General features: G+C 36.9%; 1 protein-coding gene across 5 annotated transcripts in view; it reads right to left on the bottom strand.

Moving 5' to 3' along the window:
- The window catches only part of LOC126356271 (macrophage colony-stimulating factor 1 receptor-like), a 276,453-nt gene that overhangs the window by 38,307 nt on the left and 225,363 nt on the right, over positions 1 to 12,783 (bottom strand). For 2 of the 5 annotated variants that reach the window (XM_050007121.1, XM_050007120.1), the window contains exon 16: positions 9,607 to 11,265. The exons of 2 other annotated variants lie outside the window; for them this stretch is intronic. In XM_050007121.1, the coding sequence (XP_049863078.1) occupies positions 11,260 to 11,265 (6 nt within the window). In that variant the 3' untranslated portion in view covers positions 9,607 to 11,259. One more of the 5 variants, XM_050007119.1, reaches the window with a different exon arrangement.

The raw sequence follows: 12,783 nt of genomic DNA, 5'->3' as shown, positions 1-12,783 counted from the left end.
CTTCCTCCCATGTCCAGACTCACATAGTGCTGAGTCCCAGATGGAATGTTGGTTGCACACCTGGATGGCAAAACTTGTCCGCCAGGTGTTGTCCGCCCACTGTTGGAGTGCTGCACCAGTGGCTATCTGGCTCGCATCCACAGTAGCTAACAGTGCGTCAAGCTTTGAGTGTGCTAAAAGCACTGCATGAGCCATGTTCTTCTTTGGAGTCTTAAACATGGAGCACAAATTATCTGCTCAGTGCACAAGAGATTTGTCGTTAACATTAAGATCTCACAATGCTTCTGACAAAGGTTCATGTAACTCTGTTGCATGCGGAAGGTGTTGCATCTAGATATTAAGCGTATCCGAGAACCATCATAATTCCTTTATTGTAGCTGGCCTGGATAGCTATAGTACTGCTTCTACCTTCTCCATCAGAGGAAGGGAGCCCACAACTGAGATCTTATTACTAAAAAATGTAATTTCTGGCTCCCCAAAAACACACTTGGCTATGTTCATAACAACTCCATTTGTTGTAGTCATCCAAATACCTCACACAAGTGCTGGCAATGTTGCTATGGATTGGTGGAGAACACCAGGATATTTTTGAGATATGCAAAGTAGAATGATAGTCCTTGAAGAACGGAATCTATAGATCTTCCACTTTTGAGCTGCATTATGTAAGCCGAAGGTCATAAACATGCTCTTGTATAAACCAAAAGGTGTGATTATGGTGGTCTTTGGAATGTCTTCAGCAGCTACAGGTATCTGGGTGTACGCTTATGCACAGTCCAAAAAAGTGAAAATGGCTGCACCATGTAGCAAGCAATTATAGACCATTAACAGTGGTACAGGGTATCTGTCACAAACTGTTCGAGAGTGAAGTGCATGATAGTCACTGCATGGATGCCAGGCTCCACCTTTCATTGGTATATGCCTTCCTGTAAAACTGAATCAAATTCAGCTTTCACAACTGCTAAATGGTCTGGAGTTGAGCTTCTAGGCCTGCAACCCTCAAAGAATCCATCTGTTGTTTTAATATGATGCACTGTATCATGTGGTAGGCATCTTGGGCTACCAAGTGGCCTTGTCAAATTCAGGTAGTCACTCAGCAATGCAATATACTCACCACTTGTTGCTGTGGACTGATATGGTACAGTGAAAGCTGGTGACAGTGAGGCCGGTCATACTGTCCACCAAGTGGGCATTTGCCACATCCGGTAGTAGCCAAAAGTGTGCCAGGAGGTCTGTTCCGATGATGACCTCTGTCACGTCTGTGACAGTGAAATCCCACATGTATTTGGGGTGGGGAGGGGGCTCAGTTCAAGGTTAAGCTAAGCTCTAACTATTGAGTGTCATAAGCTGCAATTGGAGAGTTGCTAGCAGCCATCAGACCAAAAAGTGGTTGGCAGCTGAGGCAATTTACTTAGTTCTGAACCGGTATCCACCAGGAATTTTATACTGGACCCTCAATCACTTACAAACAGGAACTTAGAGGATGTTTGGCAGTCAGTTCTGCCTTTACCTAATGCTGGCAGCATTTTAGAATGAACAAGGTGGAAAACCTCTTTGCCTGATCACCAAATTGGCGATGGTACCAACATATCTGTGTATCACTCAACTGAGTCCACATGCAGCTGGCTATCCTACTCATTAAATGTCATCAGTATCATTCTCTACTGTTTCTGGTGCCATCATGTGATAACAGTGTCCCGACTTGGGCGGACAATATTTCGCCTTTTGCCACAAGCGAGTCAGGGTCAGCCTGCATTACTGTTGATGTGGTTGCACAGTTATCTTGCCCCCACGACTGCCCTAACCTGCATGGGTGAAACTGCATCTATAATGCAGTCACCTAGCTCCACAACGGCATCCAGCAGCATGTCCATCTGTACTATGATCTGTGATGCCAAGTAGCTACCCAGTAATGTGTGTAGCAAGTTAGCCGTTACCATGACTGTGGCAATTTTACTGCACAGTTGTCCATCTCAGGTGGTGCAGTAATGATGTTTTGCACCTTGGCTGAAAATTTGCTTATGATACAATTGACATATGATGAAGGCAAACTTAGTCATGTCAGCCATTACTTCCATACAACAGAAACTTGCCTCTGTGTGAACCAAAGGACAGGATTGTCTGGCCCGAATGGTGACAGGTGGATTGCTAATCTTGAACTGGTGCACTCTTTGACCATTGCATAATTCACGGGACTCTGATGCAACACTGTTCCTCCCAATCATGTTGAGGTCATCTCTTGTTGGTTCATGCAGGGAATTGCTGCCACCTAACCCTTGCTCGATGTTTTCCATACTTAGGAGGAATAACCTCATGAATGAGAGAACAGATTTTATTGATTCCAATATGTAAGTCTACTCTCCACATTATACCTGAAGGATAACTTGATTGAAGATTTAGCCTCCTTGTAGAATTAGAATTTGAATCAGAATGGGCGCTAGAATGCTTCATAGCATTGTACCAGAGAGTAGCCAAATAGAAAAACAACAGGCATAAATTTTAAATCTAAGAGTAACCAAGTGCATGGAGAAATGAATTGTACATGCAGTGTGGTGATCATAATGGCCAGGTGTAGAACTACTTGATCGTGAATCATGTGATATGCACATAAAACACTGCACTGTCACTGCACAACACTGCAACTTTATGTGAGTGCATGGAGGCTGACACATAGGACGGAAGAGAATCTTAATTTTATCCACTGCTGTTAGCATTACTTCTGTGACTGTATTACTTGTGTAAAAAAAGAACAACAAACCTGTTCAATTGCAAATCATGAGTTTTATTTCAATAAATGAAATAACAATCATGATTTGTGGCTGAAGATAGTTTGTTTTTCTATTTTACAATACATAAAATCACCAGCAAAGAACATATTATCAGCTGAGGCATAGATTTTCATGTTTTATTACTATTACAATTATTATTTTATTTTATTTGGCATTTGATAACAGTACAATACAGCCATACATATTAGACATACAATATATTGCAAATACGTGTTACAAATATGTTCTTAAATACTCATTTCCAGAACATCTAGGTATTACAGATTTTAGCTATACTGTAATTTCAGCAGATATCACACACACACACTGATGGAAATCGTAACACCAAGAACGAGTTGTGTGACATAAACAAAAGCTGGTAGGTGTGTTTCTACATGTGAAAGATGATGTCTACCCAAGTTTTATACCAGTCCCATAAGAGTGGTGCTAGAAATGCCCCACTGAGAATGCAAATTTTATATGGCTATATTTTATTCGTTTAGTCTCTTAGTGTATTGTGAATTAAGTTTGCAATGGATAAATTTGTTATCAAAAAGGCGCCCTTGGAAGCTGACAATACTGCAAGTCAACCTCCAACAATTATTGTGTTCTCAATAGCTTCGTCGTCTTCAGGCAAGAACTGTTCACAGCCAGAACCTGGACAATCTGGTAAGGGAAGATCATTTCAGAAGTCTTGGTCGATCAAATATACATGGCTAGAATATGAAACATCTACCGAAAAAGTTTTCTACAAAACCTGCAAAGAGGCAGATGCTAATAATCTATTACAATTTTCTTCAAGAAAGAAGATTCATTTACTTCCATAGGGTATTCTAACTGGAAAAAGACTTTGGAAAAATTCTGTCTTAATAAAAAAAAACATTTGCGCATAAAGAAGGAGTTCTGAAACTAAATTCTATCACTGACTGAAGTGTGGTCTCCCAACTAAATGAACAGTTAGATAGTGATATGAAGAAAGGCCATTTAGCCCTTGAGACAATTTTTACTACTGTGCAATTTCTATGTGGACAAGGACTAGCAATCAGAGGGCATGAAGATGTGACTTCAAATTTTTTTTCAATTGTTGGAACTCCGAATGAATGACATACCTGAGTTTAAAGTTTGGTTATGGCGTTCAGGATATATGTGGACATCCCACAATATTCATAACAAGATCATCGCTCTACTAGGACAGTCTGTGTTGAGAAAGGTATTGCCTTCAATCAAGAAGGCTGAACATTTTTCTATTATGGTTGATGATACAAGTGATTCTTCGATTGACGAACAAGTGTCATTTTGTATTCGTACTGTCGATGATTCCTTAATCATCAACAAAGACTCTATTGGCTTATATGAGACCCCTAACACTGAATCATAATCACTGTTTAGTATTTTAAAAGATGTTTTTGCTCATCTTGATTTGCCAATGGATAACTTAAGAGGACAGTGCTATGATGGCGCCTCGAATACAGGAGGTAAGTTCAAAGGACTAAAAAAAGTTAGTTTTGGATATACAACCAAAAACATGTTATGTGCACTGCACTGCTCACAGTTTAAACTTGGCAGTTGTAGACAGTCTCCACCATCTTATGTCTATGAGGGGTATTATGGCTTTAGCCAAGGACTTAATAAACACCGTGAGGGAATCCAACAAAAATATGGGACTTTTCAGAAGCAAATGCTGTGAGAGCACGAACGACCAAGCTGGTCTATGACCCCTTTGCTCGACTCAATGGACTATGCCAGAATATTGAAAAACTTTGAAGAACTTCTAGCGTTTTTTTTTTAACATTTTCTGCAGAGGACAAAACAGAGGCAAGTTACAAATGTGCAGGCTACCTTGAGTCAATGTTACAATTCAAGACTTATTTCTTTTTACATTTTTATTGCCTTGCAATGAACCCAGTAGAAGATGTCAATGGAAAAATTCAATGCCCGATTCAATTGCCGATTTGGAAAAAAATATTGAATTTAAAGCATGATAGTTTTGAACACTTTTGGGAATTGTGTTTAAAAGTAAAACCTTCACAAGCTGATGATCCTTTCCTTCCTCAGAACTGAAGTATACCAAATAAGTGTGAAAACAATGAAGACAGCTCACTGCACACTTTCAAAACCCGAAAGGAATACTACAAAGCTATTTACATTGAAGTTTGTAAAACAGTGCAATCTTGCATTACTGAGCAGTTTGCTTCAACTGGACTCTAACAGGTCATTGCAGTTGAACAAAAGTGCTTCCTTTTAGTAAATAGAGGTGAAACAAATCTGGAAAACTCAACTGATTTTTTCAAAATTGACCTAGACATTGAGAGACCGTGCTTACACTTGAATATGTTAGCCGATACCACTAATAAAAACCAACCCGTCTTAAAAAACATGTGTGATGCAAGAAAGTACATTACACAAGAGCCTGCAGTTGGAGAATTGTTATGTGAAGTAGTGAACTGCATTAAGCTTCTCAAAGTAGTTCCAATCACGACAGCAACAGCAGAATGGTCATCTAGTGCCCTGAGACATCTGAAGTCATATCTCCAATCAACAATGGGACAGAAGTGATTAAACAACTTGGCTGTTCTTCATGCCCACCGAGATGTTTTGGATGAATTGGATATCCGACCAGTCATCAGCGACTTCATATTCAGTAATCCAGTCAGACGGGTGACATTTGCACCTTTCTAAGGACTCTCTAGCCCTAATAATGGCATTTAGAGCAATATTAGAAATCTTTATAAAATAGGGAAATTACATGTATGCACACATACATAATGTTAAATTTTCAATTTTGAGATATTAGTACTAGTTTAGTACTGTATTACTATATTACTATAATACTGTATTAGTTATTTACAAATCCTTAAATATTTTTAGGGTGTAAGACCCAATTAAAACCCACTATTTACTTACTTTTTAACTGAAAGTATTAGGTATATTGTATTAACTTTATTAACTGTGTTAAAGCATTAACTTTGAGATATTGTTTTTACTTAATGAATCAGGAGCCTTATTTGAAGTAAGCTTAAATTAGCTTTTTCACTTATTAATCATGCTATTACTGTGCTACAGCAATATTTTATGTTTTATTCTTTTAATGATAGTCTAGTATTTGTTTAAATATAATTTCAGTCTTCTCAGAGCTATATATTCACTGATCATATGACTCTAAAATGATTAAAAAAATTTATAACTCACTATTTTTCATCTAAAATTTAGAAAATTTCCCAGGGCGAGACCCCCAGTATGTCCCCCCCCCCCCTCCCCCCCTCCTCCTCAATATTTTTTATAATTTGGCGGCCCTGAGCATACATTCCACTGACCCCAAACCAAAGCCATTTGCAACTTCAGTGGTGTCAAATGAGAGCTCAGTGCAGGGCAGAGTGGAGGTCTGTTGCGTTTTCTAAGAAAGCTGGTTCTGTCTCAGTGCCAATGATGGCTGTATATTGGTGAGAAGGAGGCCAGTTGAGAGTGTGCAGCCAAACTGTCTGTGTGCTAGACACATTGGATATACACCTCAAGTTGTGGTCTGGGGTGCAATTTCATGTGACAGCAGGAGCACTCTCTTGGTTATCCCACATACACTGACTGCAAATTTGTGTGTTAGATTGGCACGAAATTACAAATGCTTTGGGATTTTTCTGAACAGACCTCACACCTATGTGATCTATATCTAGGTCAGTTTTAGCAGCTAAACTAAATAAATGCCATAATGAATTACAGTGAATCACTTGGGCACACATTTCTTCATAGTTCAAACCCTTTGTTTGTGCACATTCATTAACTACTAGCCATGCTTTGTATCTAAAAATGTGTCCTTGGAGGTTCTTTTTAATTCTGAAAATCCATTTGGTGTTTACTGGCTTTACATCTGAGGGTAAATTACCTTTTGCCATGTCTGATTTTCAGCATCTGACTGCAATTTTTCTTTAATTGCCTGAAGTCAGTTGTTTCATTCTTTACACCATAAAGCATCTTCTAATAATGATGAATCTTAACTCTTTGTGTCTATAGAGTAAGAGGTCACATAAGTATTCAAAATTTTTGTTTTTTGAGTACTTGATGATCATCTGAGCATATGATTTTGCTGTGAGGATGCAGACTTTTTACTTGTATTCAATGAATTTGAATCTTCCGAGCTGCTTTGTTCAGAGCTGTTTCAATCAAGTAAAATGCATCTTGAGTCATCCCTATTCTCATCAATAATTTGCTCAGTTTCAACTATTCCTGGTTCATCTTGCTTAATTTTGGGAATAATATCTGGCTCTGGAGACTTTTTAAGATCTGTTATATCATCATTCTTCTGAACAATATTTTCTTTAATATGTTGACTGCATGCACAGTGAGGGATGTTTTGTCGCCAGCCCAGACCAGACCACAGCTTCAGGTGTGAGGCTCTGCTATGGCCACTGGCTGACACACTGCATCAGTCATAAGGCTCTGCTGTGCACGCCGCCAGCCTCGTGGCAGTCAACATGTTAAATATCACATCTCTCACTCTTATTAATTTTTGTTGGATGGGTTGAAATAGCCAATATGCATTGCTCTGTTCACAACATCCTGTCAGTATGTATTCAGTGTTCTTCTTATCCTATTTCTGCCTACTTGCTTTAGGTAGATGAATGAAGGCCTTGTTGTCAAACATTCTTAACTGGAGAAGGTTTGGTGTTCTTCTGGTAAAGGCTTCCTGTGGTGTCACATCATTTCAAGGTTTTGTAGGTGATCTATTAATGAGGCCAGTAGCTGTTGAGACTGCTTTCCACCAACATGTTTTCAGTTAGCCTCCATCAAATAATAAGCATCTGTATTATAGTTCCTACTTCCTTGCAGTTTCTCAATAAGTGTCAATGAATTTAATGCCATAATTATTCCAGCTTCAAATAGATTTGCTGAATTCATACTTTTTTTGTAATTTTAGCAAATTGCATTCACTGGGTAGAATAGATAGCCTGTGCCCACAATTCTCTGTTTTTTCCTTTAACATTCAGTAAAGCAATTTAGTAAAGTGATCACAATTTGAAATAGTGCACAAGAAAAACTATTGTAGTAATGCATATACATAATAGTCGGAAAACACTCCTATGAACAAGCATAAAGAAAACATATAGAATCAGCAGCACAGAAACATTTGTCAGGAGAGGCATACAGATTAAGTCACACTGATGCTGTTAGGTACATGTGAGATTCTGAAGTACTTGCATAATGACATGGAATTTATAGCAGTGAAGACATGTTGTGGTAATACTGAAGTTATCAAGTAATTTGTTGAAGCATTGATGATGATGATGGTCAGTTATGGATATGAATTATTGAGGAATAGCATGTTTTGATAATGTTGAAGGTATGATGTAGTTCAATAGAGAATAGATTTGTTCTATAATATGTAATAGTACAAGTATGTTGATATATGGTTCAGAATATGGATTGCTGTTGAAGATGCTAGACTTGAATAGGTAATTATGAAACAAGGTGATGCCATATCTTAATGAACCCAGTAGCTAGAAAATAAATAATTTAATTAAAAATGCTTTTGAAAATATTGAGACCTACAGGATACTAGTACATGTTAGTTTAATGTAGTCTGCACTTGTAATAATTTCCCTCATATTAAAAAGCAAACACTGTTACAATTTTGTCAGTGCTTTGCTTCAAACATGAAACGCATGTTGCAAGGTAAAGAAGGGTTGTCACAATAGAGTTCATTTCTTTACACTAGCTTTGTAAACAAGTTAGATAATTTCCCTCTCTGATACAGCTCTGAAACCAGAAGGCAGTTATAGGAATAGCAGTTGTAGCCTGTCCGTGGTGTTATTCAAATTGTACATGGAGCAAACTGTAAAGGAAATCAAGAGGAACTTTGGAAAATAATTAAAGTTCAGGGAGAACAAATAAAAACTTTGTGTTTTGAAGATGACATAATAATTCTGTCCTTGATGTCAAAGGACTTGGAAGAACAGTTGAATGGAGTGGATAGTGTCTTGATGCGAGGTTATAAGATGAACATAAAAAAATGTAAAGCATGGCCTATGGGATATATGCTAACTGAATCAGGATATGCTGAGAAAACTAAATTAGGAAATGAGGCATTAAAAGTAGTAGATCTATCGGGGCAGAAAAATAACTGTTGATGGCCGAAGTAGAGAGGATGTAAGAAGCTGACTTGCAATAGTAAGAAAAACGTTTCTGAAGAAGAGATGTTTGTTAACATTGAATATAAATTTGAACATTTGGGAGTCTTTTCTCAATGTTTGAAATGGAGAGGAAAGAAATTTATGGCATAACTTGATGAAAAGAAGAGACTACCTGATGGAACACATCCTGCGGCACAAGGAATACTTCATTTGGTAATGGAAGGAAATGTGGAAGATAGCAACCATAGAGGAGGACCTATGCTTCACCACAGTGAACAGGTTTAACATGATGTAGGTGTATAGTTATGCTGGGATGAGAAGACTTAGACAGCCTCAAGCCACCCTGTCCTACCATATAATTAAAATACTGTTGAATAACTGTTGTAAAAAAAGAACAGTCACATTCCAGTCTGTGCACACAAGACATAGAATTGATTAAAAGAAATTGCAGGGCACAAGTGTTAGGATCTAGGTGTTGTTGTTGTTGTTGTTGTTGCTGTTGCTGCTGCTCATTGTCCTGACGTAAAACGGGGTATGATTTCATGAGAGGGTGCCTGGTTCTTGAAAGTGTTTAAGAACAATATGTTGATTTTCCTGTTGGACTCAATATTCTGGCATAATTCTTTAATCCAATAAAATGGTCAATAATGCAATTCTGTCATGTTCTCAAAATAATGTAATTTGGCATAAAATGAAATTCTTTCAAATGAAACACCAACTGAAATCATCATAGTATATATTCTCCCACTCGTGAATAATCACAAAACTATTTTTCATATTTCTTCATACATCCGAATAAATTTCACATGGGTAAAGTTACAGTCTTATTTTGTCATGTCCATTCAACAACACAGTTACAATATGACTTCATACAAGTATCATTCATATTGATATTTGTTCACAGATGACATATATGTTGAATAGTTTACACTGAATAATAACTGCAAGTTTTTTTAAAAATAATGTGGAATAGAGGATGGAGAAGTAAAGGGAAAGGATGGGCAGAGAACACATTACTTCCAGCCACAGAGGGCACTGTGGTAATGCACTGGCGAAAGCTGAAAATTTGTACCAGACTGGGACTCAACCTGGATGCTCCACTTCTCTATAATGACTACTTCAACTGCCTTGGCCACTTTCCATCTGAGCCAATTCACAATTTATCATACACTGTGATGCACTGTCCCTTATCTATTAACCCCCTACACACAAATTATTGACTCCCTTAGGAGTTCAGATGATGATACTGCATCTGCACTGAAACAAACATCAAGGAGCCATCGCATTCTTACAGTAATGTAAATATCTGAGTGTATATACAAATTGCAGTTTTGTTGAATTCAAATAATCAATTATTTTTAGAAACAATAAATTATAATGGGTTTTAACAGTTTTATATGTTGGTAAGATCAAAATTCTCTGCTAATAACTGATAGGTGGAAACATAAATAGTCACATATGATTATCCATGTTTCACCCTGACAACTTGACAATATGAAAACATACATTTTCAGAAATAAAGAAGATAAATAAAAATGACATATGAAATAAGGGTCCCCCAAACATTGAAATAAATCAGTAAACTCACACGGCAAAAATATGCTTTGCCACTGTTACAAAACATTACAAGAACAAAAGGTCTATCGCCGTGTCATAAATTAATACAGCTGTACTGCCTCCCACAATACTCTGGAATTGAACAGGATGGACTAGCATGCAGAGCTGTAGCAAACCAGTCTGTGAATTTTACGCCACAACAACATGGCCTAAGAACTTTCCTGAATTTTTAAAATTAAGAATGCTGCCTTTTTGTCAGACACTTTTAAAAATCGAAATTTAAACAAGTTGCAGCTGATAATTGATGTTTGGGTAGCTGAAGCACAAAATAAAAATTATCATCTACAGATAGGGAACAGCAGATAAGATTTCATCCTGTACATGCTGTGTTCTCAATGCTTGCAGCAAAGAAATAATACTTAAAGTGTAACTCCAAGGGATCTCTCTGCCCAGGAATATTGATCTGAGAGTACGTCTTCAACTTCATTGTGGAAATATCACTTGATGAGCAAGGATCATGTACAAATTGCAGACATTCTAAACAGCATGACTCATGTTATCACATTATTTGGCAGTCATTACCAAATAGTTTTTTTGTTTAATTCAGCATTTTATGTCACACTCCTATAATAGTTTACTTAAAATTATCAATTTCTCCTTAATAGTTGCTTTGTTACATTCAAGACTTTATTTTCATTTCTTTCCCATATTAGTAAAATTTTTTGTTCTTTTCATCAGTTCATTTATGAGGCAGTTTTTCCTTTTGTTTATGCCTTATAATAGAGCAGCATGGAACCATCATACTTGTTCTTGTATCACTCCTGAAATCAATTTAACTTTTTACTTCATTTGATCCTATTTTGTGAACAACACAGTTACATAAAATAGATAATTTTTTATTCACACAGGAATTCATAAATTTTTCTTGTCCACTGCATAATTTCCCACTTACTGATGATAATAGTGCACTTAGTTTAACAGGAAGTAATTTTTGTAAAGAGACATCACTAATTTAAAATTTACAAGGAACACATGGAGTTGAAAATCTTAGTGAGAAAATAATTATTTGTTTATAAACTGATAAACCTAATCTGAAAGCCCTCATTCATCTCTTCTCTCTTAGCATTTTACTTTATTGAAAAACATCATATATTAAAACTATTCATAATCAATGTTCCCATGTTCCAGAACATTCGAATTTTAAGTAATGGTTATTTCCAAAATTCGGTGTCGCAGTCTTGGGTAGCTGAATTTTTTGTTTCATTATTGCCTTCATTCACTAGGAGAACCTGTTAGTGTTTCAACTTTCCAATCCTGAAAACATTTTTTATCCATTTTAGGCAGGTTCTATGAACAGCCACAAAAGCAGAAATAATACGCATAAAGTAGTACTTGTAAATTTGAATTGGATGATTAGAAGAAGATATAGTTAACACATTCTGGTTGATGCCTGTAGAAATTATGGACACATCATAATTTTCCTAACAGTCAGTGCTTGAAGAATCTTTGAGCACAACTTTCCTGATTGTTACTTCACAATGCATTATTTTCGATCACTGATGGCTTGAAGTCAGATGTTCACTCTTTTAATACTTTGGAGAGCTGCTAAACAGATGTTCCTGCTTCCACATAGTGGTATATGACTTGAAAACCATATTACATGCATGATCAGTTCCTGCACGCTTGTTGTTGCAGAGCACTTCCATAGATGTCTTGATCACAAAAGTTTGCCATAAAATGAGGGACAGTTTGACCGATGAAGAAATTCTGAGGCTACTTAAAGAATCTGGTTCAAAAATTGATGATAATGGTTTTTAGATTGATGGCATTATTTCTGAAAAAGAAAGTAATCTGCTTTCCTTTTTGCTCTTATAAGTAGGAGCCACACTAAGAAGTCGAAGAAGTTTATTACATTTGGGGACTGCATCGGTCACTGGGGACCAACTTGGATGTGTTTAACAGACTGTGTTTTGTTTACTATAACTTTATGCTGTCTTATTTTGCTCTCTTCTGTGGCAATATGAAAATATAACAACAAATTTTTATTAATATGCACATCAATAAGTAGAAATACAGGACAACGCACAAGTCAGTCAGCAACAGTAGTTTATATTGTTAACATCTATGGGTTACTGAAGAGAGTCTTTGCTTCTGTTTACTTTATTTTCCATGTCCAGAAGAAAAACATCACATTTTTCCTCTCCAAAATTCTTCAACCTTTCTGCTGTTTATGGTGACATTTAAAATCTCTACCTGAGTACAGGATTCGTCCATGTTTTGGGATACTAGTAGGGTCATTAGGGCCTGCACTACTCTGCAGCTGGATGTAACATCCTCCT

Source organism: Schistocerca gregaria, chromosome 3, assembly GCF_023897955.1.
Source record: "Schistocerca gregaria isolate iqSchGreg1 chromosome 3, iqSchGreg1.2, whole genome shotgun sequence".
In the NCBI taxonomy this organism is placed as follows: Eukaryota; Metazoa; Arthropoda; class Insecta; order Orthoptera; family Acrididae; genus Schistocerca; species Schistocerca gregaria.
Note: the sequence above shows the minus strand (reverse complement) of the source record. Positions and strands in the feature narration are given on the sequence as shown.